The sequence below is a fragment of the Aulonocara stuartgranti genome (assembly GCF_965226115.1).
Source record: "Aulonocara stuartgranti genome assembly, chromosome: 10".
Taxonomy (NCBI): domain Eukaryota; kingdom Metazoa; phylum Chordata; class Actinopteri; order Cichliformes; family Cichlidae; genus Aulonocara; species Aulonocara stuartgranti.
The window spans coordinates 35,300,802-35,327,537 of NC_138946.1; the positions used below are offsets into that span (position 1 = coordinate 35,300,802).

The 26,736-nt window shown below is 41.5% G+C and overlaps 1 protein-coding gene and 1 long non-coding RNA gene across 2 annotated transcripts; both read right to left on the bottom strand.

Annotated features, from left to right (window-relative positions):
* Positions 1–261: 261 nt before the first annotated feature.
* On the bottom strand, positions 262–16,981 carry LOC309716226 (rab3 GTPase-activating protein catalytic subunit-like; the record flags this gene model as incomplete). Its single annotated transcript, XM_082549904.1, has 14 exons — positions 262–330; positions 4,433–4,535; positions 4,827–4,942; positions 5,742–5,845; positions 8,630–8,726; positions 9,467–9,694; positions 13,085–13,261; positions 13,439–13,519; positions 14,128–14,300; positions 14,441–14,533; positions 15,248–15,321; positions 16,075–16,142; positions 16,419–16,548; positions 16,962–16,981. 14 exons carry the CDS (start codon positions 16,979–16,981, stop codon positions 262–264), a joined length of 1,533 nt encoding a protein of 510 aa, XP_082406030.1.
* An 83-nt stretch (positions 16,982–17,064) lies between these two features.
* On the bottom strand, positions 17,065–18,756 carry LOC309715596. The gene is made up of 3 exons (XR_014279234.1): positions 18,742–18,756; positions 18,196–18,410; positions 17,065–17,458 (listed from the first exon to the last, which is right to left on the bottom strand). It is a non-coding gene; the product is annotated as an uncharacterized lncRNA (long non-coding RNA).
* Positions 18,757–26,736: the final 7,980 nt, after the last annotated feature.

A 26,736-nucleotide genomic window follows, 5' to 3' on the forward strand; every position in this document is an offset into this window, starting at 1 on the left:
CTCTGAAATATGCCGTACATGTGTAGCACAATGACACACATGTCGCAAAACCAGTCAGGATCCGGTTCAGCTCATGGAAACAAAAGTGTTGTGTTTATATTTGTGTTCAGTGTAACAAATACTGAGACGTGTAATAATGTCGTGTGTTGTTCATCTGAGGACGCTGCAAAGAACCAGATTATTTTTATTATCCTGTTTGTCTGTTATGTGAACCTTTAGAGGATGTACCTTATAATGACTGAGTGTGTTTATCGCACTATGTTAAATGTAACTGTGAGCGACACGAGGCTTACTGCTCATGGTTACCTCATCAGTGGTGAAGTCAGCCAGCTTGATGCAAGAAACAGGAAGAAGAAAAGGATGAAAGAGCAACACACAGATGAAAAACAAAAACAGACTTTCTAATCGACAGAGCTGAAATCTGAACATGTCACCAGCTGCAGGAGGCAACGCTCTGAACCACGTCGTTCCTCCTCCAGATGGAGCTTTCACTGCCTATAGTCTCTTGACATACAATGGTTGGATTCTCCTATGATACTGTATCAGCTGAGCCTCAAATTCTTATGATCTCGAGCTTCTTCAGTCTCAGTGAATCCTTAGTTGGCTCAGATGCATCATCTGGTGTTTGAGTGTAGGGCTGGGCGATATGACCCAAAATTCATATCTCGATATTTTTTACCTGGACGGCGATATAAGATATATATCTCGATATATTTTTTTAAAGCCATAAAGTAAGAACAAAAAGAGAGTTCTTAGTCAAAGCTGTGTCCCAGATGTCACACAGGCACTTTTATTAACATAGAGCAGATGTACATAAAATTTACTCAAAAATAAATTATGAGCATTTATTAAATAATAATGCTCCATAAATAAAAGAAAACAATGTTGTTTTTGTGCATAACAAAAAGCTCACAATTGTGCAGTCAAAATGTAAACTAAAAGACGCTGAGCACAATAACAAAGACAGATTTCACAGCTGCTCTGTTCCCAACTTGTACTCTGTGACTGACAGCCTGGAGTTTGAAATCCGCTTCGCAACCGCGTCTCTTAACAGGTGCCATTTATAGTCCTTATACACAGTAGGGTAATATTACGTTGAAGCACAGTACGTATCACTCCGCGAGGCTCAGCCGTAATGCTCCGACAATCCATCAAGCGGTGCAGCACCGTAGCTTACTAAAGTCATACTAAAACATTTTTTGACAGATTGCTAAGCACAACCAGAATTCATACATAAGGCGCGCTGTCAACTTTTGAGAAAATGAAAGGATTTTAGTCCGTGCAGCCCCTCTGAGCTGCATGGCGTTAGCGTGGTTAGCTCGTTAGCGTGGTTAGCTAGCTAACACGTTGACGCCGTCCAGCCCCACGCACGGGGCGATGCGCAGTAACTCGTTAACGGAGATTTGCCGTGTCCATCTTGTCGCTTCCTGCAGGTGAAGCGATGGGGGACGAGGAGTTGTGTTCAGTGAAGGAGAGGCGAGGCCGAGTAACATTGCGTAAAGACGAAAGTGGACGAAAGAGAGGCAAACCTGCGGCTCCACAAGTATAATTATAACGTAACATAGACTATATCGATATAAAGGATATTGTCACATCTTATATCTCGTATAAAAATATATCGATATTTTTTAAAAACTCGATATATCGCCCAGCTCTATTTGAGTGTAACAAGGTGGTTGTAACACAAAAGGAGTGTAAACAGGTGAGTGTGGTTTGTAGTGTAAACTAAAGCAGCGTGTCTAACCAACCACATCTCCATCGCTCCACAGCTGCTGAGGGAGCTACAACCCTCATTCAGCCTTTCACAGACATACGGCAATGAACTGTATGAACAATAAACTTTATTCATACACACAAATCCCTTTAAGGTTGTGTCAGCGAGGGCAAACGTGCCACATCAAATACATGGAGCTACAAGCTGTGGTGACCCACTGTCAGTAAGGGAGCTTTATTACACACACACAGCATCACAACAACAGTTACCTCAAGCTGCTTCTATGTTATAAGGCAAAGACCCTGCAGTTACACAGGAAACATTAGGTGACCGTCTGTGAGCGACAGTGGGAACCAAAGCCTCTAACAAACATCCATCGATAGATGAGGGGCAGACGGGCTGAATGCAGAGAGGTCTACTAACACATGTTGAGTGAAGAAGAAACATCCAGTGCATTATGGGGAACTTAGACCTATAACTTAGACCTGTGTGCGCCTTAGCATATGCTACTTCCGGCGCATAGCGCTTAGTTTCCGGTGTGATATTCGCTCCTTGTTCACGGTCGGGTTTTTCAACCAAATGGACGAATCAAGTGGCGATTTACATTTCTCGAGATGTCGAATGTATCTGTAGATGATGTTGATCGACTTGTCGATATTTTTTCCCCCCGCGCCTCAGAGAGAGACAGGATTCAAATTTTATACTTCTCAGTATTTGTATACAGCGCTCCCTCGTTTATCGCGGGAGTTACGTTCTAAAAATAACCTGCGATTGGTGAAATCTGAAGTAGCCAACTTTATTTTTTACAATTATTATAGATGTTTTAAGGTAAAACCCATCACTACACACTTTATTGATCCCCCAGGGATCAATAAAGTATTCTGATTCTGATATACACTCAGACAGGCATGAACATTTTCACACGTTTCTCTCTTGTTTAAGCTCTCAAAGTTCAAACCTTCGTAGACAAATAAGTCCAGTATTACAGAAACCAAAGATCAAACCGTGTTTTCAGGTCCAGCACATGAGAACAGAGCAGCTGAGAGATAATTCAACATCAATGAATCATTAATGACTCAGCGATTCTGTACTGTACAGGAGAGACGGCACGGAGGAGATCAACAATAGTCTGCAGCCAATCAGGACGCAGAACACAAAGCACTGTGCGCAAAAAAAAAAAAAAAAAAAAAAAACCATGCAAACCTGCACAAAAAAAATGTGCGAAACAGCGAGGCCGCGTTATAGCGAGGGACCGCTGTAATTTTGAAGGTACGTCACAACATACCCTTCGTAAATACTCATGCATAGAGACCCTTACCACGGTTTGTTGACATGCTGTGTAGGTGTGTACTTGACTAGCAGGGAAACCTTTGACTATTGTTCACCTGTAGTTTGAATGCTGAACATCTGCCTGTTTAAATCATAAGAACTGTCACTATACAGAGATGTGCTTCTGATTCTGTAATGCAGTTCTGCTTGTGTTGAGTGATGTAAACCACCAATCGATCTGCACGCTTCAAACGTCAAAACTGATCATTTGATTTTTTTAATGACACAGCAGTGGTGCGTGTTCCCACCTTCTGCTCTTTGTAACTTAACGCCATCTTTCTGTTTTCATATTTTGGACATGATTTTGGAGTCCATCTTTGCAGCAGCAATTGACCGCAAAGTAAAGCTACCGGAAATGTACAACCCTGCATCCGATCTTAAAACAGGAAGTTAGCATTTTCTCGTGCACAGGGTCTATTGCAGACTAATCAAGGTTGCCTATCCAACCCTAACTATGTGCTTTATCAAAGAGGAAAGTTTTGTCTGTCACCTGAATGCAAACTGGAAGCTGGTTCCACAGAAGAGGGGCCTGAAAACTGAAGGCTCTGCCTCCCATTCTACTTTTAAACACTCTAGGAACAACAAGTAGGCCTGCAGAGCGAGAGCGAAGTGCTCTAATAGGGTGATATGGTACTACAAGGTCATTAAGATAAGATGGGGCCTGATTATTTAAGACCTTGAATGTGAGGAGCAGGATTTTGGATTCATGTTCCAGTTGATGCATCAGAGTCAATCTGGGATCCAGTGTGGAGCACATGGACACTTTTAAGGCTTAAAGAACAAACCGATGATTCGATTAGATACTCGGCTCCATCTCTGGAGTCACGGCCACCAAAGCTTTGTTTCTGCTAACACTGTAAACATATACAAATGCACATTAATAGTTGTTACTGCAGAAAGAGAAAAAGAAGCGTCAAAGACAGGAAGGAGATCTGCTCCACTGTGGAGAGAGCTGCACAACTTTGTTCCTGCAGAATTGTCACACAGTCAAACTGATAATTCTTCATTTTTCATTGATAGTTAAACAGACTGGTTCTTATAGCTCTGAACGTGCTTCACAGCACAGCAGCAGCAATTGTGTGTTTCAGGAAGAAACAACGTTACAATAGAGCAGACTCTCCTGACACTGACAGAAAACACTGCGTCTTTACATCAGTGCTGACCACGTCCTTCCAGTTTCATCTACATGAAGTATATATAAATAAAACAGCGCTGACTTCATGTCTTGTTCTAGGACCGGGACACCGACCTATTCTTGATGCTGATATTGAATAAGTGTGGTGTGTGTGTGTACCTCTAAAGATGTCTCTATAGATGACAAATACATGACTGTATGCATGAAACTGACAGCAAGACGTGGGAAGGACACGGAGGCAGAGTGAGAGTTACCCTCTGAGCACTGATGAAGAGTCTGTGGATTATACTGCCAGCCAGGCCCTGGCCTGCTCCTGTCACTACCACCTCTGGTTCCTCCAGCACGGAGCTCACAAACCTAGAGACAACACACAATGTGGAAAATGTTACAATATTCCCACAAAACAAAACACTTAAATAAGAACATGTAAAACCTGAAGACGCCAAAACTATAAAATAAGACCACCAACATGAGCGAGAAAGAAACGTGTGAACTGACTGTGATCCTTCAGACGCCGTCTTTGTGAAACAGATTCATCGTGACAACAAGTTACTGACTAACTATCTGTAGTGACGGTGAAGACGGTTACATGTCACCAACAGCACAAACAAAGCTGTCAGTGAGCGCAGCTCAAACTCTGCGACTCACTTCTTCAGTTCATCAGCAGCCTCTCCGCTGTCGTCCTCAGGAACGGAGAACTTGGCCTTGAGCGAGCGAGCTTGAGTGATGACTGTCTCCATGCTCAGCAGCTGGTTAATGAAATCCTGCACACAGGACAAGAACAACTGTCTGCTCAATCCTGACAGCATGAGACCCCAAGACTACGTGGCAACGTTATAGGCTGAGTCTCGGGGTGTAAAAGGCGTGTTTGGAGTCACAGTGGATACATGGCATACTTAAATGTACTTTGAGAAAGCCAAGAATGCTTTTACACAACAAGACTGTCCAATCAAGGAAAACTAACATGGTGGGGTTTAGCTGTGCAGCTGTACAGTGTTATTCAAAGAAAAGGGGCTGTATGGATACTGAGTGCTAGTGAGAAGAACATTTTTATATGTGAAGAAGTGATGATTGTTCTCAGACTTTAGGACAGTATTAAAGCAGACGTTTAATGCACCTAACGTGTGATCAAACTCAATAATAACAATCTCAGTCTCTGTTTTCGATCACTGATAAACACATCCGATATCAGCAGAGTATAAAAGCTTTGAGCCCAGGTGGGAACAGCTGAAGGAATTACCTTGGTTTAGAAAAAAGTTAGCCATCACTGAGGAAGCACTGGAGTTTGTTACTCCAGCTCCCACTACAATCCCACTGCACCACACCCCTGTTTTCATGGTTCAACCATCAATGGCCATAATAATTATCAGCCAAGTTCTCAGCCATGGTGCACACTGTCCAGTCTACGTACACCTCATGTATAGCACATACTCAACTACAACACAAACACAGTTAACAATCAATCAATAATTTATTTAAAAACAAAACTTTTTTGGGTGAATCTAATGATACTTTCTTTTAAACTGAATTCTTTGTGGAAAGTCCGGTCGAGTTTTCACTGACCTCTAACTTCTTGTAGTCCTGGTTGGGGGACTGCAGGAGCTTGCTCGCTTGAACTGTAGCTTGCTGAATGGTTTTTTGCACTGATGGAATATCTTCAGCAAACTCTGAAAGAGAAGCAATGACAGTGTTTCCAGAGTGACAGAAAGCTGTGATTAAAAGAAAGACCTGCCACGTTTGTAACCTCAATTACTGTTAACATGAGAAAAAGCCTAAAATCGAGTAAACCTGCAAACTATTATCTTACTAATACAGATCCTTTTGAAATAAACAAAACCTTCACAACATTTTATAATAATTTTTACAGAGATTAAAACATATCCACAAAGTCTTGATGGATTATTATTGGAGTTAATTAATCCAGCTATTTCAGAGGATCACAGAACACATCTGCAAAATAGAAACTAGGCCTTTTGTCCAGGACTATACCCACATGTGCTTTGGCACAAGGAAAAACTCCCTTTAAACAGGAAGAAACCTTCAGCAGAGCCAGGCTCAGGGAGGGGCGGGGCCATCTGCAATAACCGAGTACAATAACCTCAGTTTGATCTGAATTAAGAAGCAGAAAGTTAGCGGCCATCCAGGTCTTTGTGTCTTTAAGACATTCCTGCAGTTTAACTCATTGGTGTGTGTTATCTGGCTTCATGGACAGATAGAGCTGGGTGTCAACTGCATAGCAGTGTAAATGTATGCTATGTCTTCTAATGATGCTGCCTAAGGGAAGCATGTATAATGTAAACAGAATTGGTCCTAGCACTGAACCCTGTGGAACTCCATAATTAACCTCAGTGTGTGAAGAGGACTCTCCATTTACAGTACATGCACAAACTGGAGTCTATTAGATAGATATGATACAAACCTTCACACATTCACGTGTTATCAGCACGGAGCGTCTCTGTCAACCTCTGGAAGTAAAGCTTTTAGTAAGTGTCATAAGATCAAAATACATTTTTTAAAGAAGTGAAACGAGGACATTATTGTTGTGTCCAAGCTATGTTTTGTATTTTGTAGTCCAGACTTAATCAGAATTAATTTGCATACAACCTGGATATTCACCAAAGCATTTCTGACCTGCTGAAACATTCTGGGATATTACAGAATAAATGAAAACTAGCTTTCTGGTTTAATTAGAGAAAAGGTCTGAGTATCACAGCAGGACGTTAGCTGATTGAGGTTTCTCCAAAGTACTAGAAAACTCTCCTCAGTGATGTCCTTACTAGTGTCTCTCATTGGCTGTCTCTAGACTCAGAACTGGTCTTAGCAGTATACCGTCAACTTAGAGACGATCCAGAAACTAAGACCTGTTATAATTATACGTGAACTCTCATTAGCTAAATTAATGGTTGCACTGCAGGTGTCAGGGAACAACAGCAACACGACTGAAAGATCTTTAGCTTCTTCTAAAAACCAAATCAAATTATGCCCTGCTCCAGATGTGACAGTCTGAAGACGAAATCTAGACTTTTCTGTATCCTGGAATAATTATCAATTTATTGTGTGTAGAATAAAATAAAGAGTGGGTTTTATCTGATTTCTGATCATTACTGGAGAAAACTTGACTGAAAGAAATTCATGTTGGGGAAACTTTCCAGGCTCCTTTCACAGTGAGGGTTGGGTAGCTAAACTAAATCACATTTACCTGCATTTTAACACCAGGGTCATGTTCTACCCATCATGCCTACGCAGCCCTGAAAATATCACGTGTCCATCTCTGATATTTATAAGAGCTCAAAACTGGCCCAAACCCTGATGGAGTCCAAGGGCCTGCAGTGCAGAACACATCTTGAGCCCAAATCTTGGGGGGCTCAGGATTTGGGCTTTTTCTGCAGCTCATGGGCTGCATTCACTGAACTGACCACAAACTCATCTGTGCACCAAAGTACACAGTGAGACGTCCTTTACCCTCACATCACTGGACACTTCCAGGTTCTGGGTTCCAGTCACTCTATACCAGTGGTGCCCAAATCTTTTTGCATCACAGCTGTGATACAGAACGGCTGTGTGGGCGGAGCCTGTTTCGCTTCAGTGCCGAAAAAAAGGGGTTGTATTTTGATGTAATGACTGTGTCGATGCAATCAGTCATTACATCACTCAGCTCAGGACTGAGCTGTCTAGACACCAGCGTGTATCATACAGTGCATCCACTTGCAGCCCTCCTCGTTTCCCAGCCGTCGCGCCCCCGTCTGCACATCCCCACACAGTCCTCACATTTCACAGTCAGTGATTGTAAAGAGATCCTCTGCAGTGGCTCTGCCAGGAGCCTGTCTGCAGAGAAGTCATTCCTTTGTCACTATCAGTGGCTTTATCCACCTGCAGAGGAAAGCAGCTAGCATGCACCTTATCATTAAGCACTCGATAGGCAACTTTACGGGGGCAGAGCACAGACGCAGTTTTAGCAGAGACACTGTTGAGCACGACGGTTTAGAAGTGTGTGTCTGAAAAAGCCCTCTGACTTGTCTTTGTGCTCTGGATATTTGGCGTCTTAGCTTGCTAAGCTTTAAACTGTCACAAACTTGCACTTTAAGTCAGACACGCTGCGGCCTCTCCTCATCACCCACCGCTGCGCAGGTATGCTTCATCTTATCTTCTTTGGCTTGGAAACATATTTGGTGATGCTTCATCCTCTGCTTTGTGTTTGTGTGCGAGCCCCGTCAAAAGCCTGTGCATTATGCTGGCAGCGTCCAAGATTTCTACTTTTTTATTCATGCAGCTTCTGGTTTTTTTTCTCCATTAACATCTCAGGTTCCATTTCATTTTCTTAGTACTTATTTTAATATCTTTAGTTTTTTGTGTTTCAGTCTTACTGTAATTTACCTGCTGTGGGCTCAGAGTTATTTTCCCTGATTTTATTTCATATAAACGTGTTTCTCAACCAAACGGTGAGGACTTACCTTCTTCCTTCAACTTCAGAATAGTTGCATGAAGTATACAGGGCAGGAGGTGACGGGCCAGGTCTGCAGGTTTCTGCATCGCCATGTAGTGCAGAACCTAAAGACAAACCCCCAAAAAGTTTAGTTTGCCTGGCTTCTGTTTTCCTTTTGCTCTTTCAGATCAACAGAATATTTTTGCACAGCCAACAGGCTGCCTCTGAAGAAGACTCCAGATAAACGGTGACCTTTCTCTATGATGGTTATTCACAGAGGGACCAGTCATACCCAGATCTTTAAATCTGTCATAAGATTATCAGTGAGCATTATTTTTAACTTTCTCTTTTTGGATAAACAATGTCTTTAAAAGACAGGCAACATTTTCAGTGATGGTGCAAACTGGAGCTCCGAGCTCTGCTTTCATATGTGCAGGAAGAACATGCAAACGCTTGGCAGGGACCTGCCCGGGTCCAAATCCAGGACCCTCTTTGGGTGAGGAAACAACCCCAGTTACTGTTTGTCCCTTTCCCATAAAGCCGACCGGATCATTAATAGAAGCTGGTTTAAAGTTGTTCTTCATTTAACACCATCACACCACAGAGAGCTGCTGTGTGTCAGTTAAACATCGTGTGTGACAGCATCAGATCCTTTTTCATCAACATGTGAAAATGCTTCAACATGTCTGTGAGCACAGATCTGTGTTAAACTGACTTCTCCAACATACATGAGCCAAAACGGTCCCATGGCAGAAGCTGATCCTGAAAATCAGCAGAAACATTCATGAAAACACTTTGTGATCCACTTAGTAAACACGTTTGGCTTAAAACATGCATGTGGCAAAACGAACGACCTGCTTCAGACCTTCTCGGCCTCCTTGGTGTCATCAAAAAGTCTTTTTTGGCGTCGTGCAGGTGTGACCCTGGCAGTCTCCCAAGCCTCCACCCACATGTTGCCTGGGATCTTCATCCTGGGACTGAGTGTCCCCGTCACCATCGTGTTGCCCTTCTCATCGACCACTTCCTCTTCTACGTAATCCCGAGGTGAATACCAGCGCACAAAATCCTCCAGGACACAGCCGGGGTTGGCTGCCTGTGGACAGAGACACAAACTCGTACTTTAAATGAAGTAATGTGTAAATATATTCACTGACACCTCATACTGGCACTGACGACTCGAACAGGGCCCACTCACGACACCACTGCATTCATGGACCCAAGCACACCAGGCTGTCACTGAACATAAAATGTCATTTATGCATCAAAACGATTTCCTTCTGTTCAGGACTGGAAGTAAATACGTGTGATCTGGCAACAAAAATGTTTTACTTTTTTGTGTAAGAGTAAATCTGAAAATCTATGAATAACAAATCAATTGTATTTTAGTATTAAAACCAGTTCAGACTGAATAAAGAGCTCGTCCACACTGGATCAGAAACATAGAGACATGGTGGGAATAACCAACACTGTAGATTCAGGGCAGCTGCAGCATGACTTACACTGTGTGCTGGTCATTATCACTGCATTACTGCCTCAGGTCTGCAGGTCTCTGCAAAGACAAGGTTCAAATAACCTCTGAAGATGATTTATAAAACTGCAATGAGCTGTTTGAAAACTGACGACCACGTGATCGTCTGGTGATCAGAGGTTTCTGCACTCACGTAGCTTCTCCCAGCATGACTGCATCCATCATGCCACACGTGTCAGTGACAGAGTCACAGCTTTCCACAGCGTAGGCTGATCAACAGTCCTCTTATTTCACACTAGTTTACTTGTAAAAGCCTACATGACATTTATTATTAATTCATTAATATCCCATTCATTAACTGCACAGAGAAGACGTCGTTTTCTTTAAGCTAACAGTATTATTAAAGTTCTTCATGACTGGGCCCAGTGTCCTCTTTATGGTCACCCTACCACAGCGGTACTCTCTGTGACTACTGTGTGTGTGACTGCACAGTTATGTTCACTGCAGGCAGTTCACACACACACACAAAACATCCTGAACAGTAAAACTAGCAGACATGTAGCAACTCGAGGGCACACTGACGCTAATGTGTGTATAAGAATTTCTTTTACTTATGTAGGCGGGGTTCACCCTGGACAGGTCGCCAGTCGCAGGGCGAACACAGAGAGACAGACAAACATTTAACCCAGGGGTGGGCAACTCCACCAATGAATGATGAGTGTAAGCAGGTAAGAATGTATGTAAGCTCTGCTCCAGTGTAATGCATAGGTACAACAATACACTTTAACTTTAATATAGTTTGGTCACATAATTCAATTCAATTCAATAAAACTTTATTGATCCTGAAGGCTGACCCCGATGGAAATTGGGTTAAGGCTGCCGACCTTTGCCAGCGCCATCTTACCCTTCTGACCATACATACATGACACAAACATCACATGGGGAAGACAGGTCAGAGAGGTATAACAATGGAAAATGCACCACAATGCACCAAAGATAAGGAGACAAAAATAACTCCCCCCAGACTGAGCTCCAACAGGGAGATCAGTTTGAGAACAGAAAAAAAACACCTCTGCACATGAAAAAACTCTTAATACACGAAAGAAACACATGACAAGCAACAGGGATGGGTAAAGGGTGAGAGACAGCCAGTGTAGACAGTACATCCGGGCCTGCGTGCGCTGGTCTCCTTGATCCACCGTCAGCATCGGAGGGGAATAAGCGTCGAAGGCGTTTGGAGGGGGGAGGAGTGTACATCTGCATGTGTATATATGTCTGTGTAAGTGTGTGCGTGTCCAGAGTTCAGCTGAGACAGTGTCCTCCTCCCTGCCAGGCTAAGTAAACAGTCTTCCAGCCAACCCAGGTGGCCTTGCATGGAGTGGGAAGAACAGTCTACACACAGTCGTTATCAGGGAGTTGTTGTTCGGCTCCAGCCTTGAGCCCACGGCTGGGGCCGAAGGGGTATCCGCATAAGTGATGGAGGTTTTTACTTTAGTGCGAACAGCTCATATGAATTTCAAAGCTGTTCTAACACTCCGACACTGGTCTCTCAATCTCCCGTTGGAGAGCCGTGAGCTTCTCCATGATGTTATCAAACTTGCGCTCCGTGATGTTATCATTCTTGTGCTCAGAGAGCCGATTCTGAGAACTCACGACTGTTAACTCAAAAGACACGACGTCGTAGTCTCACTCCCAGCGCTTTATTTGTTACGCCATTTTTCTCCACACCAACAACAACCCTTCGCGGGCAACAGTACTCTCGCAATATAACAGAAAATAACAAGTTAACAACGACCGCAGTGAGCTTCTCCAAGATGTGATCCAATTTGCACTCAGAAGTCTTATTCTGAGTATTCACAGCAGCCGTAAGCTTCTCCAAGATCTTATCCATGCTGCACTCAATGAGCTCATTTTGAGAAACTCACGCCTCTTCCCATCGTTTGAACCCCAGCGGGCAGCCTTGTGGGGGTTTGAACAGCCGGTTCCGCTTTCTTAATTCTTCGATAAGTCAGGGCCAAGCCAGCTCCGATCAGCCAGAACCCTGTTACCATGGTTCCGAATAGGTAGATATCTTCAGCACTCAGGCTCACCCGAGCCCAGACTTCTCGTTGAGAAAGGGGTGTCAATTGCATTCAGGGAGCAGTTGATCCAATCCATAATTCCTCTTTTAGGTTTTAGAGAACAGACTGTGAGAGAGTGTTCCAGGGAAAAGTAATACAAAAAACACGAGACTAGACAAGGACACAAGAGGCTAAGCAGGGAAGCTAAGGGAGAGGAGAAAAGTGCGACTGCCTTTGTTAAGAGCAAAACTCTTTGAATGCTGTAAACACACCGTGTTTGGGTGGCTGCATCCCAAAAACACCACAGCAACACTGAAGTCTGGAGGTGGGAGCATTATGATTTTGATGTTCCCAAAAAAATGTGTGATTGCTTAGAAAAGTTATGCATAAAAACTTTATAACAAGCTGCAAAAGGGACTGAGCCATTAAATCTAACTCCAGGAAGGATGAATGGAGACATTGTTGATTAAAATCTGCTGCCATCTACCAGGATGATGAAGATGAAACAAGGATGGATGTTTCAGCAAGATCATGATCACAAACACAGCCAATGGAAACTGTTGGTTTCAGAGGAATCAAGTAAAGCTGCTGGAACGGCCCAGCCAATCACCTGAGCCGAATCTGTGGGAAGGATCCACGGAGCATTCGGGATTTATAGACTGTTTGTGTGGTGAGTGGGTCAAAGTCATGAGCAATGATGGGACTGGTTTCTCCATACAGAAGCTGCCATGAACTGTCATCACCAACATTTGTATAAAGTACTAAATAAATGTCTGTGTGTTTAATGTCCCTGTGTTACCGACATCTGGTGATAATTTCACATCAAAGCACCTTTAGAAATATATTTGCTTAGAGAACTGCTGACGTGTTCAATACTTATTTTACCTGCTATAAAATGAAAATGTTAATATGTGTGACATCTTTAAAATCAAAGCAGCACGAGCCTGTGAGGTACCCACCCACAAATAACATGGTTATTTTCCCACCGGTAACGCAACTCAAGGACAAACTCCTGCCAGAGGTGTCCAACAGCCCGCAGCCCACCGTAGTAATAGTTGACCAGACACACACACAGAGCCAGACGGTAGGTCAGACTGTCACTGGGGGCTGACTTCAGCTGGTGGAAAAGGTTCTACAACGAGGGAAAAGACCAGCATGAAATCAAACAGCAGGACACCAAATTTAATACATTATAATAAAAATCCTGACAAAGTACTGACAGCACTGAGCCCGTCTTCACTCTGAAACTTATATTGGACCTGACCTGAGTGTAACCTTGAGTGTGCGAGTGGTGAAGAGGCAAACATACATAATCAGAGGTTTTCTCTTGCTCCACTGGAGTTGGACAGCTGAGTGTTATTCTTACAGTCAGACTTCTCCACAGCAGCATCTGGAAACAGAGACACAAACACAAATAAATAAGTCTGTCATTTAGAAACTCTGTTGTTTTCTAGATGTTAGAAGAATTAAACAAGTGCAGCTCACGTAGTCATCACTTCATGATAAAACACAGGATGCTGATCGCTCAGTGGCAAAAGCAGGATGTGACCAGAAGTAGACAATAAAAATAAGAACGCTGCCTGATATCCTGTTTAAGACGACGCTCTTGTGCTTTACTGAGCTGCTGTCAGATGGGATCAATATCTGTGGCCAGCACTCTAAGACATAAATGCAATTACGGCTGTAGTTTGAAGATTCAAGGCTGTCTTAGCTCGAACTCGAGCTGCTGAGTGTGACGGGCTCAACAGTGACCAGGAAGGAAAAACTGTTTGTGAAAAGAAGCAGAGGAGCCACATCAGTACGAGTCAAACTACCACACGCTCCGAGGTCTCTGCTGCTCTGAATATCACGCTCACCGTCTCCTAACACGGGATCCACACCTCTTCTGTCAGAATCAGTTTCCTCATAAAATGAGCTGAAACCATTAAAACTCAGTCAAGTATTAGTCAACTCCGACTAGTTAATGCCTTTTAAACAGGTTACATGATTAACTCTTACCAGAAGGACAGAATTGAGTATCTCGGTGTTAAGGGGCGACTCATCGATGCGTCGATGGCGGCGAATGTGCTTCCGGGCACTGTGCACCATGTTGGAGACAGACAGTTTGGAAATGGGCACAGTTGCTGCTGGCTCGGTCAGCTTGGACAAAGCAGAGCTGATATCACTGTTTTCTACAGACGACAAACACATCCAAGAGTTTCTGTTCAATTGCTGAGGCCTGGGTCAGCACAGATGCCCAGATCTCCCAGTAAGCTACGCACGTTTCCAGAATGCAGTATGGTCACTCAACAAGTAAAGCCAGGAACCTGACCTTTGCCCTCATCTTCAGCGTATCCTCTTCCAGGAATCTCCTCTGTAGACTCAGTCCTACAGCAGAGTTTAAAGAGCTCTGTCACAGCCTCACCTACAGGGAACACAAACAGTTACTGACCTGATATTTTCTTATTCAAACTTTTCATGAAGCACACGCTTCAGCACAGCGAAGCAGGACAACATCTGTGTAACATTTTCTAAATCATGGACGTGGCAACAAAAGAAAAGTCCACTTTACATCACATGTAAAGTGCTTGGGGCTGTCATGAGAGGCGGGGCACACCCTGGACAGGTCGCCAGTCTGTCGCAGGGCAAACACAGAGACAGACATTCACACCGTGGGAAATTTAGGGCCCCAATGAACCTGTCCCCACTAACTGCATGTCTTTGGACTGTGGGAGGAAGTAGGAGGCCCACACATAGAACAATGAGGAAAAAAAGACACTTTATTTGTCCTTTACTATGTTCTTTCTATCGGTAGCTTGATTACATCCGTCTTATCTGCTGCGTATCATTTGATGCATGAATTTTAGCTTAGAAATAGTTTCCTCTGTGCTGTTTGGACAAAAAACAAAGCCATAAAAAGTCTTCACACATCACACAACAATGTGTATGTTTGTAATGGATCCAAGTGTATTAGCAACCAGAAAAATACAACATTAAGGTCAGTGCACTTAATGCACTGACCTTAATGTTGTATGTAGAGGTGTGTTTGAAATCTGTACTGACTAGTAAAACCTCTGTGGTCTGCCCCAAAGCATCATGGTCTCTGCCCCTGAGTGTCCCACTGATCAGTTTAACTTACCCAGTAAACACTGAGGATTTTCAGCCGTCCTGACTCGAACTGACCAGTGAGGAGCTTGAAGAGGGTCGAGGTCACTGTTGGGTGATAAACAGAGTAAACAGTAGAGGAGAGTTTCTGATACACTTTTAGTTAAAGGGTTTTTATAAGTAATGAGTCATGTTTGATTACATGTGACGTAGTCCTTCACCAGTAATCAAGATAATTACACATGTAAGCATTTCCTTATGTCACACTCAAGTTTGTCCCTTCATGCTTGTTAGACCTGTGCCAGCTCTGTTTGGGCCTTACAATCAAACCCATGTACGTTTACCCTTTTAATAAACTGCTCCACCCATTTCCTACTTTATGAGTGAAATATGAAGCAATGCAGTGTGTACACGGATGCAACACTCAGTGCTCAGCGCAGCGTTTTGTGTGCTATAGTGCAAGTGAACAGCTCACTCCCATCAAAGCTTTTCCATTGGATCGTTAACACAAACACCAAATGTCAGGAGGACATGCGCCTCAAACTGGAGTTGTCTTTCTAGCCTGGGTACTGTGTTATCCTTGTCTGTATACCGAGCTTCTTATTAATAATCAGCTCTGCACAGGAGCAGAAGCAGAGTCCAGCCTGTTGCTCTTACAGTATAATACTCATAATAAAAGCACAGTAACCGTGGTTAGTCACTGAGCAGCCCGGTGCGTTTCGCTTGATTTCTTTAGTCAGGGTAAATTCATTCACCTGCACGGGTTAGCTAAACGAACTTTACAAAACAAGTTTCCCCTACAGCCGAGTGCTCACCTAAGGACCTAAGTTACGGATTAGCTTACACACACATTTAACTTACCGAAAAGAATACGGTGGGGCCTCAGGTCCTCCTGTCTGGTAGTCCAATTTACTGAAGAACACCTCAGGCTGTCACTTTGAAATAGCCGGTAATGTAAATGCTGGACCTCTCAGCATCTGCCATTCCCGAACAGACACATGCAAGTTTTTCCGTGACCGCAGCCGCGCTGTACATTTATTTCAGTTTCAATATTTTTTTCAGTTTCAATATTTTTTTCGGTTTCATTTCAAGGTGGCATCGTTCTGATCCCATACACACACAAATCCTGATTTACAAGTACAAAATATTTATGACCACAATTTGAGCCCATATACTCTCTCTACCACAGCTGCCTTTGAACTTGCCTGGGCCAGGTCTGAGTCCAGCTTTGCTACTCCTGCCAGGTCACATGACACAGGGGTGTGCTCTGATGTCAGCAGGCAGGTCAGTGGAGCCCTCTGGTGGTGGATATACGGCAGTGAAACAGGAGGAGGCCTGAGAACAGACAGCAGGCTTAACTAGCAGGACAAAGTACTTGAAGGAGTCATCACAGCCAATCAGCTCTCAGGAAAATGGAACATCACATACATTTGCTCTTCTTTGATTTTCATCAATGTATTTCCTTTGATAGATTTTCCGTCAACACTTCTGCTTGATTAGAAGCTCATAGGCAGTTCCTGTCACTCTACAATAACACAATGTAAAGGCTGCGCTCTCTGCCCTCCCTAATTTGACATATTTTGTTGTTTTGTGTGTGTGTTTGTCTGTGTGAAGTTTTGATGTGTATGTGAAAAACACAATTTTGAAAACACTGGAAAAAGACCTCAAGACATGTTTTCCTTTACTTTCTATGAAACAACAATTCCCACCAAGGCTTTTCAGTGTGAAATTTAGTGTATAGAAAATACCTGTGCCAGGTTGTCTCCATCTAGTGGTGAACATGGCCTCACCACTACATCAGGTGAGCTTTTCACTGTGCACAGTGACACAAAAGTAATTTAACAATTTTAAAAAAAGCAATGTTACAGATTCAGTAAGAACTGAAGTTTATCATAATCCTTCAAGTTTCACTCAGTAACAGCAGCTTTTTAATATTATTGGCTATATTTTAGAGTCACATTTATATGAAATGTCAAACAATCACAGAGTGACACTGAACTAAACAATCAATGCCATGTGAGTTGTTCTTGTTTGTTCTTTATCTCGGATTTATTGTAAGCAGCGGGAGTAGAAGCTAAAGAAAAATAGTAAAGATATGAATGAATCTCTGCTCTTACAGCTTTTATTGTGCCATAATGTCTGCTTTGAAACTGTCCTCTTGCTCGTCTCTTGGATGCTCACCTCTTCTTCACCTGTTCCTTTCACCAAACTGCTGCACTCTCGTTCTCTGCTCTCGCCTCCTCTTCTGATTATAATTAGATGCAGTCAGCATGTGCCAAACAAACTCCCCCCAAATCGATCATGTTTGATATGATGATGACGTTTTTAACATCTTATTTATGCACTTGTTGGGTGGGAAAGAGTAAACAAAGATGGGGCATAGAAGCAGAACTGAGTCCTACGTGTGGAGGGACAGTAACTGTGTGTGTATATGTAAGCATTTAAACACTGCAGAGAGTCAAATTAACAGTAACACTATTTTGTCTAAGTCCGCCATTGTAGAAATTCATTTCACCGAATCAATAACATGGCGCACAATGTGACAATAAACGTATAAAACACAAATTCTTACCTAGCAGGAGAATAAATAATCAGTATTTTAAGGCTACTGCATGTATAGATGTCACTGCTGGCTCACATAAGCTAGCTCTGAGACCCGCCAGAGTTTACGCCACAGTTGACTGTCGCGAAAGAGTCGTAAATCACCGGCATTGTAAAACTTAAAATGATTCCAGGGCATGTTATAAAACACCCAATAGATGTACTGGATATTAAACGGTATCAAACGACTAAATGAACACAGGGTTACAATTACATGCTCACGTCGTCACATCGAGAGTTTATTCATTAATCATCAGAGTTCAACAATGTTACATCCAGTTGAAAACAGCTTCACTAACGCCAGCAAAACAGGCTAACAGTATATAAGAGCACAAAACCAGCCGTGCTCATCAACAGCTCGACATATCCTCAACAACTCACCTCAGTATGTGTAACCCGTTCATGTGTTACGCCTGTTGTTCTTGCGTTGTGTTCTGGCGTGAAAGTAAGAGGCAGGAGACAGTACTGGGTCTTTGGCTCTTTACTGCACATCTGCAACACAGAAATATGTGTCTGATCTGTGTGTGTCACGCGACTGCCAGTACACCTCTCCTCCAGCCATGCTGAAAGGAGCTGTGTCTGCAGCTTCATTAACACTACAATAATATAATGAATCAAATACAACAAATTGTTTTAAAACATTAACTTAAGCTCTCAAAAACAAAAAGCACAAAATAAATAATATGTCACTGAAAAAACATCAAAAACAACTTATAAGAACAATAAACAAAATAATTCAAAAACAAATAAACAGTCAGATAAATACAATTCAATAACCAGGACCCAATATTCTGGTACTTATAGTTCAAACATTATACTTCAGTACAATTATATTAATAACCGCCATCTAACAGGCAGTACAACACTGTACTTATAAAAACAATGAATGAAAGACTGCATCTCCAAAACATAAGAACATCTCCATACCTGCAACACAGAAATATGTGTCTGATCTGTGTGTGTCACGCGACTGCCAGTACACCTCTCCTCCGGCCATGCTGAAAGGAGCTGTGTCTGCAGCTTCATTAACACTACAATAATATAATGAATCAAATACAACAAATTGTTTTAAAACATTAACTTAAGCTCTCAAAAACAAAAAGCACAAAATAAATAATATGTCACTGAAAAAACATCAAAAACAACTTATAAGAACAATAAACAAAATAATTCAAAAACAAATAAACAGTCAGATAAATACAATTCAATAACCAGGACCCAATATTCTGGTACTTATAGTTCAAACATTATACTTCAGTACAATTATATTGATAACCGCCATCTAACAGGCAATACAACACTGTACTTATAAAAACAATGAATGAAAGACTGCATCTCCAAAACATAAGAACATCTCCATACCTGCAACACAGAAATATGTGTCTGATCTGTGTGTGTCACGCGACTGCCAGTACACCTCTCCTGACGAAGGAAAAAAGAGTGCATGCTGTTAAAAAAAGACTGCCGCGAGTAGCCGCTAGCAATCAGGCTAACTTAGCATGCTAGCATTTTAGCTGCGTTCTCGGCTAAAACTCATTATAAGTGTATATTAGTGAACTCCGCCCTCCAGAAAACTTATCCCGAATGAGTCTCTTAATGACAAACAAAAACGCGGCGGTTTGGCTGTATTCACATTGCAGCTTGGGATCTGAACAAACTTTAATTAGCTGAGAGCAACGTGGCAGTGACTTACCTCCGGCCATGCTGAAAGGAGCTGTGACCGGGGCACACATGCACGCGCCTACGTTACCACGCAGCGCACACACACATGAACGCACTATACACATATGCAGCATATTTATTTTACTTGGTTTTAGAGTTGGAGTATTTACATAGTGATCTGAAATATTTTGCTGCTGAGCAGCAGAGCTCCAAAGCGTCCCCCTGTAACCATGGTTACGCAGATGCGTTCCGACTGTCACGTCACAGAGGAGAACCTGTTTCAAATGTATACCTGGATCAACCTGCAATCAGTTTGAAAAGTTTTCTGCTGAGATCCGCAGCTCGACTTCCTGGCACCCCGGGATAAGATGAGTTGCTGTGTTTTTCACGGAGAAAAAATAACGTCAGTGTTAGATGAAAAAAAAAGATGCAAGCAGAAGAGGACAGCAGATTGAGAAGAGATTTCTTCAAACGGTAAGGAGCTTCTAACAAGTGATATCTGATAAGCTTAAAACTTAAATCTTAAATCTAATGTCCAGATTCATGCTAAACTTTTCTGATTACTCCGTGAATCTGCACTGTTAGACTTTTCATCGCCACTTTACGGTAACATACTGGCGTCACTGCTGCCAGCGTCATATCGTGACGCCGTGTTACGCTAGCTTACCTTTCTGCAGGATGATACCGTTTTTTGCTGGTGTGGTATAATACTCTTGGACAAATTATGGTAACGCACCGTAGCCTTTTTTACGGTATCTCACTGGCGACAGTTATGTCAGTGAGATACCGTTATGTCGTTATGTCGTAAATTACGTCAACAAAGTAACATCATACTGTGATTAAGAAATTGGTATACTACCGCTTATTCACGGTATGTCACTGTAAGCCCGCTGCAAGGTAATAAACTGCAATATATTAACCAGTAACTTACCGTTATCACGCATCATCAGCAGAGATGGGCAGTAACGCGTTACTTGTAACGCGTTACTGTAATCTGATTACTTTTTTCAAGTAACGAGTAAAGTAAGGGATTACTATTGCAAAATCAGTAATTAGATTACCGTTACTTTCCCGTAGGAACGCTGCGTTACTGCGTTACTAAAACCGTGATTTTTTTTGCGAGAATGTCTCATGACAGTGACGTAAGCAAGTGCGACGTTGGTGACAGCAGCTGTGTGCAGATCAACAATGGATCATATATCGAGTGCAGAGAGAGTATGAGCGTGCAGCGTTTAAAGCGTGGAAGTACTGACCTTACTTTGAGTTTGATTCCATAAAAAGTGACAAAAACATTAGCGTCCATCGTGCGTGGGAAGAAAACTTCTTTTTACAGCGAAAAAAACCCCTAAACTTCCGAGCAAGCACCGAGTAGCTACGACGTGATGGGAAACTCACAGAGACACTCGCGCGGATTCTTCAACTGACCGCAGCACACCTGCACCAGGGTAACCCTCCGCCTACCCTGCTCCTGCTTTACAGGTGAAAATAGAGCAAAAGGACCGCTGAGTCTTTGACTTTATTTATTTTCTGCTGTGTTTTACTTGCATCTGTTTGAAAGAGTGAGTGAAAACACAAAAAATATTTTATTTTATGTGCTGGAATGTGTAGAAAATAGGTTTAAATGTTAAACTAATTTATTCAAGTCAGAGAATGTTGCATATAATTAAATGTTTTGCTTGATGCATAAAGTTAAAAGATTAAAACTGATAAAACAAGTTAAAAAAAGAGATTTTTCCATTTGATTACATTTTGTATGATGGATTATGTAGAAAAAGTAGAATTGGGCTGAAAGATCTATCACTTTATCACCTCTTCAGGTTGTAAATCGTGTTTTTAAAAAGTAACTAAGTAACTAAGTAACTAAGTAATTAATTACTTTTGAAAATAAGTAATCAGTAAAGTAACGGGATTACTTTTTTGGGGGAGTAATCAGTAATTAGTTACTGATTACTTTTTTCAAGTAACTTGACCAACACTGATCATCAGTACCAAAAATATTCATCTCTGCTAGAGGACACCGTGTCCCAACAGGCGGTCATTTACTCTTTTAACAGGTCGTAATTTACCGTAATTTCAGTTAACAGTAACATACTGTAAGAGACTGGAGGGTTCCAAAAAAATTGGATGGATGGATACACACACACACACACACACACACACACACACACAAAATATAATTCATGTGCTTTGCACCACTTTATTTCAATTCTGATTTTTCCCTGCTGAAATACACATTTCCAAAATCAAAAACTGAAAAGAACTGAAAACATATTTTCATTGAGGAAGCACTTGTTTTTACTAAACCATGTAATCCATTATTTTCTCAGATGGTTGTACAAACAATAACGATATTATGTCATATCCATATCATGGCAGACAACACATGCTCAAGTGTTGGGTTTCCTTACTTATATTTTGTAGGGTCTCAAACCTACAATGTGAAGTGCCTTGGCATTCATTTTGTTGGCACCATACAAATAAACTGAATTGTAATGGATATAATATCAAGCCCCACACGTCTGCCTTTATATACACTTTGTCCAAAATACTGGCTCACACGACCAAATCATTGCACAAAACAGGGTCCACAAGGACATGGATGAGCGTGTGTGGTGTGAAGGAACTTGACTGACCTGCACTGAACCCTGATCTTGCTTTGTGGACTGAGTTCATTGATTTGTAGGGTGAGCCAATACATGTGACAATTAAAGTGTAAGTAGCTGAAATAATTTTTAACAAACGGGTAAAAGAAAGTTAGCACTGGTGCCACACAGCAAGAAGGTCCTGAGTTCAATTCCACCATCAGGCCGGGGTCTTTCTGTGTGGAGTTTGCATGTTCTCCCCATGTTTGCGTGGGTTCTCTCCGGGTACTCCGGCTTCCTCCCACCGTCCAAAGACATGAAGCTTGTGGGGATAGGTTAATTGGATAATCCAAATTGCCACTAGGTGTGAATGTGCGAGTGAATGTGAGTGTGAATGGTTGTCTGTCCCTGTGTGTTGGCCCTGCGACAGACTGGCGACCTGTCCAGGGTGTACCCCGCCTTTCGCCCTATGACAGCTGGGATAGGCTCCAGCGCCCCCCGCGACCCTGAAAAAGGATAAGCGGAAGCGAATGGATGGATGGATGGATGGGTAAAAGAAGGAAAAAAAATCAAAACTGTTGCACTCAAAAAAACCTATTGGACAGAGACAGCGTCTTGCAAGATGGCGAGAGAGCTTGTCTTCATTGTTGCTCGTTTTGTGTAAATGTCCAGAAAGCATGGGCCATGGATCATCTGTGGAGACATGGGTAACAACACATTGGTCACTTAAATTATACAAGAAATTTACTAATTTCCCTAATTTGAAGTTCTCCACTCAAATTCAGTAAGCCACTGGAGGAAAGTTGTGACATGAGGGTTAATGTGAACAACCTTTCGCTTCACAGTGGTCCCAGTCTTCCTGCTTGTCCCAACCTTGGAGGTACATTTTGTTCCCTCTTCAGGGTTTATCCTTACAAAAAACCTTGCACACGCTGACTCCTGGTATTCCAGGTTCAATACATAGAATGAACCAAAGAAGACTGACATTGCATCAGCACAGGTGTTCTCTTTGTCCAGCTCAACAATTACACGCCCCTCTGCACTCACCATCCAGCAGGTGGCGGTCATTGAACTTTGTCCTTAAATGTATAGGGGCAACATGTTGTCATTATGCAACATAAAATAATTTCAATACTTCACTTCTTCACACTGTCTAGATAGTCATAAAGCAAATACCTACGTACAGTTAATTATTAATGGCCTTATGTACATAAGTCCATTTTAACATATTATAATTGTACATAATTGGGAATTATTCTGCCCATTAAACACACCTAACAAAGAGTCAGCCCAGTTAAAGTACCGGAGGTGAATCAACTGTATGGTTATTTTGGAGTTTATAGTTTGTGCTGCTGTTAAACTTTACAGTATTGACTTCAGTATTCCTGCTGTTGGTGTAGCTAGACTACTGTTGATCAGTAATATGTAATGTGAAATTTGATATTGTTACTTTGCTGGATTCACTGAGACACATGTCCAACAACCTTGGTTTATAAAGGAAATTACAGAAATTTGAGCTAACAAAACAGAGACTGGATACCTGTGTCCACAAAAAGCTCCTGTGCCAAACAGAAATTTTAATATGGTCTAATCAGCTCTATGTCATAAATGACTTCTTACCAAGCATAATCAGCCTTGGGGTGCTTGGCAGGCTTTTAACATGCAAACTGAACAATATAAATTTGCGTGCACTGAAGCCACAAAATTTAGAAATACACAGTTGCAAAAACTTCAGTGACCAATTACCTTTCCTGAATGACATATTCAATGCAAAAAATAAGAGTATTGTCAATAGGGACCAATTCCCAGTTTTTACATGATCAAAATTATTCACAAAAGGCTTCAATAAACAGAAAATGTGTGCCGACAAGAGAGCAGTGCACAAACATGAAAAGATATTTGAGCTCGACGCTTTAATGGGTTTAACATGACTTAGTCAGCACTCCGCACCGTACAGGTAGTACAAGCACACCTGAAAACACTGACCAGCTAACAGCTTTAAGCATTTGGGCGCAACCTCGGTAGTTCACCGATTCACCTGTTGCAAACGTCCAAGTTTCTATCAAGTCTCATAAATCCATCGGCAAATTACCTAACTAGTCTTTTGAGTCTCCACATTCAGAGATATTGACATTTTGTCTTTAAATGAAAATATCCTGGTAGCTTAAAAGTCAAAACAAACAGTACTAAGAACGCATTTCGGACTTCTCTCGAATAAGTGAAAAAAACACTTACCTTCAGACTGATTAGCTGGTTCCGATCCAACTTTAATGTGTCCCATGTCAGTCCATTTTAGGGAAAAAGTGTTAAGTGGTTTCATTTAATTTTGAGATACTCCCGCATGGACGAGCAGCAATTTGGAGTCTAGCAGAGTTACCACGAATAGCATACGATCTTCAGATATAATCCAATCAACCTTGCATTTAACCCGATTGAACATCCAGTTACCTCTGACTACTTCTAAGTTGCACATGTTAACGGTCTCATCATCACTCTGTGCTGCAGCGAACTGTATCTGTGGCACAGAATAGTTGATGGCCATGTTGTTCTCCTGCTTTGCAGCTTTTTTTGAGTCTGAATTGCGGCTTAAACGTGCAAAACTAAGAGAAGCAGATCAATATTTTCTTCTTGTTGTTATTTAATGGTGGTTGGCAACCAGCGAAAGGAGCATTAACCACCTCGAGCAATATTTTCTATCCCCATTGTTGTTTTGAAAGTGAATACCCGACGTGTGCGTCATACGTCACGTTGTACGTCAGGTGAAGGTGTGGCGTCGGCTATCGCACCTGTCGCATTACAAAGCTTTAAAAACGTAACAATCGCTTTAAAAACACAACCCAACGCGCTAAACTGTGATAATGTGTTACATTATCACGTATATCAGGACATCTCTTCTGAACCAAGACGAAGTGGTGCTACAAAGGAATTATTTCTTTAGGAGAGCATTTAATAGCAGTCTGGCCTGCAACAAAATGCACCGCTAAAAATACAGTTTCTGCTTGTCCCAGAATTTATTAATTTTGAGAGTGAAGTTGTAGGACTGATGCTGGTTAGTGGTGTAGGTTTCATGGATGTGACACCTTGTGTAAAATGACGACCAGAGCATATTATTAAATCAGTTCACTGTAGTTAGGCAGAGGTGTCTTAAAAAGTACCACCTTATACAAAACAAATGAAGGTCCAGTATAAGAAAGAATAAGAAGAGAAAAAAGCAACATCCTGCTAAATGAAGTCATTTTTAAACATTACTCTAAATGTAGCCATTAGTTTTTGTTGCTGGCCATACAAAAATAAGTATACTTCAATTATATTTCCCAAGTATACCTTACCTAGTACGTATACTAATAATGCTTCTTGGGACTATATTGGCCCCCGTTTTAGTACATAACAGTATTCTTGAAATTAATTTTTAGATGTACTTTTTGTTCACCATAATTGTACTAGCATAATGTCATAATGTCTACAAGGGTATAATTAAAATATACTCGACTCTATCACAATACTAACCTTACAAGTATACTATTAATTAATAGTATTACTAATGTTTCACATTGTTTGACTAAACAAATGCATTTATTAATATATGAGGTTCCATTCAGTTCAAGGAATTAAATTTTAGTGTGGCTGCAACTTACTCCTTAAGTTAAAAATTATGCTGTATATTGTAGTTTATATGTTATACTGCTTTCACAGTGAATCACATTTTATAGTAATACACTCTGAATGAGGATTTAAGTAATTACTCTTAGATCTACAGTAGAAAACAACAGAAATCCGGATGGTGTAATAGTATAATCTCAGTAACATCACCAATTGTTACATTTGCTGTATTTTACAGCTGTTTCCATGAGTACGGTGAGTTACCGTAAAAATAGTGTAATCTCATGGAATTTTCCCACAATTACATGCAAATTACAGTACTAAACTGCTAACATCCTTTAGAGTTTTTTACTGTTGATTTTGCAGTACTAAGATATGGAAATTACTGCAAAGGCTAACTGTAATCGGGTAATTTCATGGTGAGAAATGTCTTTGACAAAAAAATGCAGGATTAATTAATAGCTGTATATGACTGCTAGGTTAGGACGTGGTTAGGCAACAACTACTTAAGAGAGAGAGATTTTGCTCTATTAACTCATTCACTGCCATTGACGTGTATAGACGTCAATTGAAAGCATACGTTTGAAAATGGCTGGCAGTGAATGAGTTAATATTTATTGGAAATCTTTTTCTTCATAAGATTGTGGGCAAAGTCAATAAATTGTCTCCTGGCTTTCAGGTCCCCTTGAGCCAAATTTACAGTTTTTGCAATTAAGAAAAGAAAAAAAGATTTAAGGTGAAACAAATTTTTTCAATTCATGGAATGATGACATTATCACTCATTCCATATTGTTCCTAAAGTTTGCAGTCTTTTTTTTTAGTTAAAAGTTAAAGCAGAGCTTGTTTTTTTAGCTTCTTTGATAATGTAACTCTGCATGTGTGTACATGCCTGTGCACTGATGTGTGCATGTGGGGTGATTTGACATTACAGTCCCTTGAAAAAGCATTCATAGTCCTTGAACTTGTGCACATTTTGTCACCTTACAACCACAAACAAAAGATGTTTTTATTACCATACCATACCAACTTTATTTCTAAAGCACTTTAACATAAAACCAGAGTTTCACAAAGTGCTGTA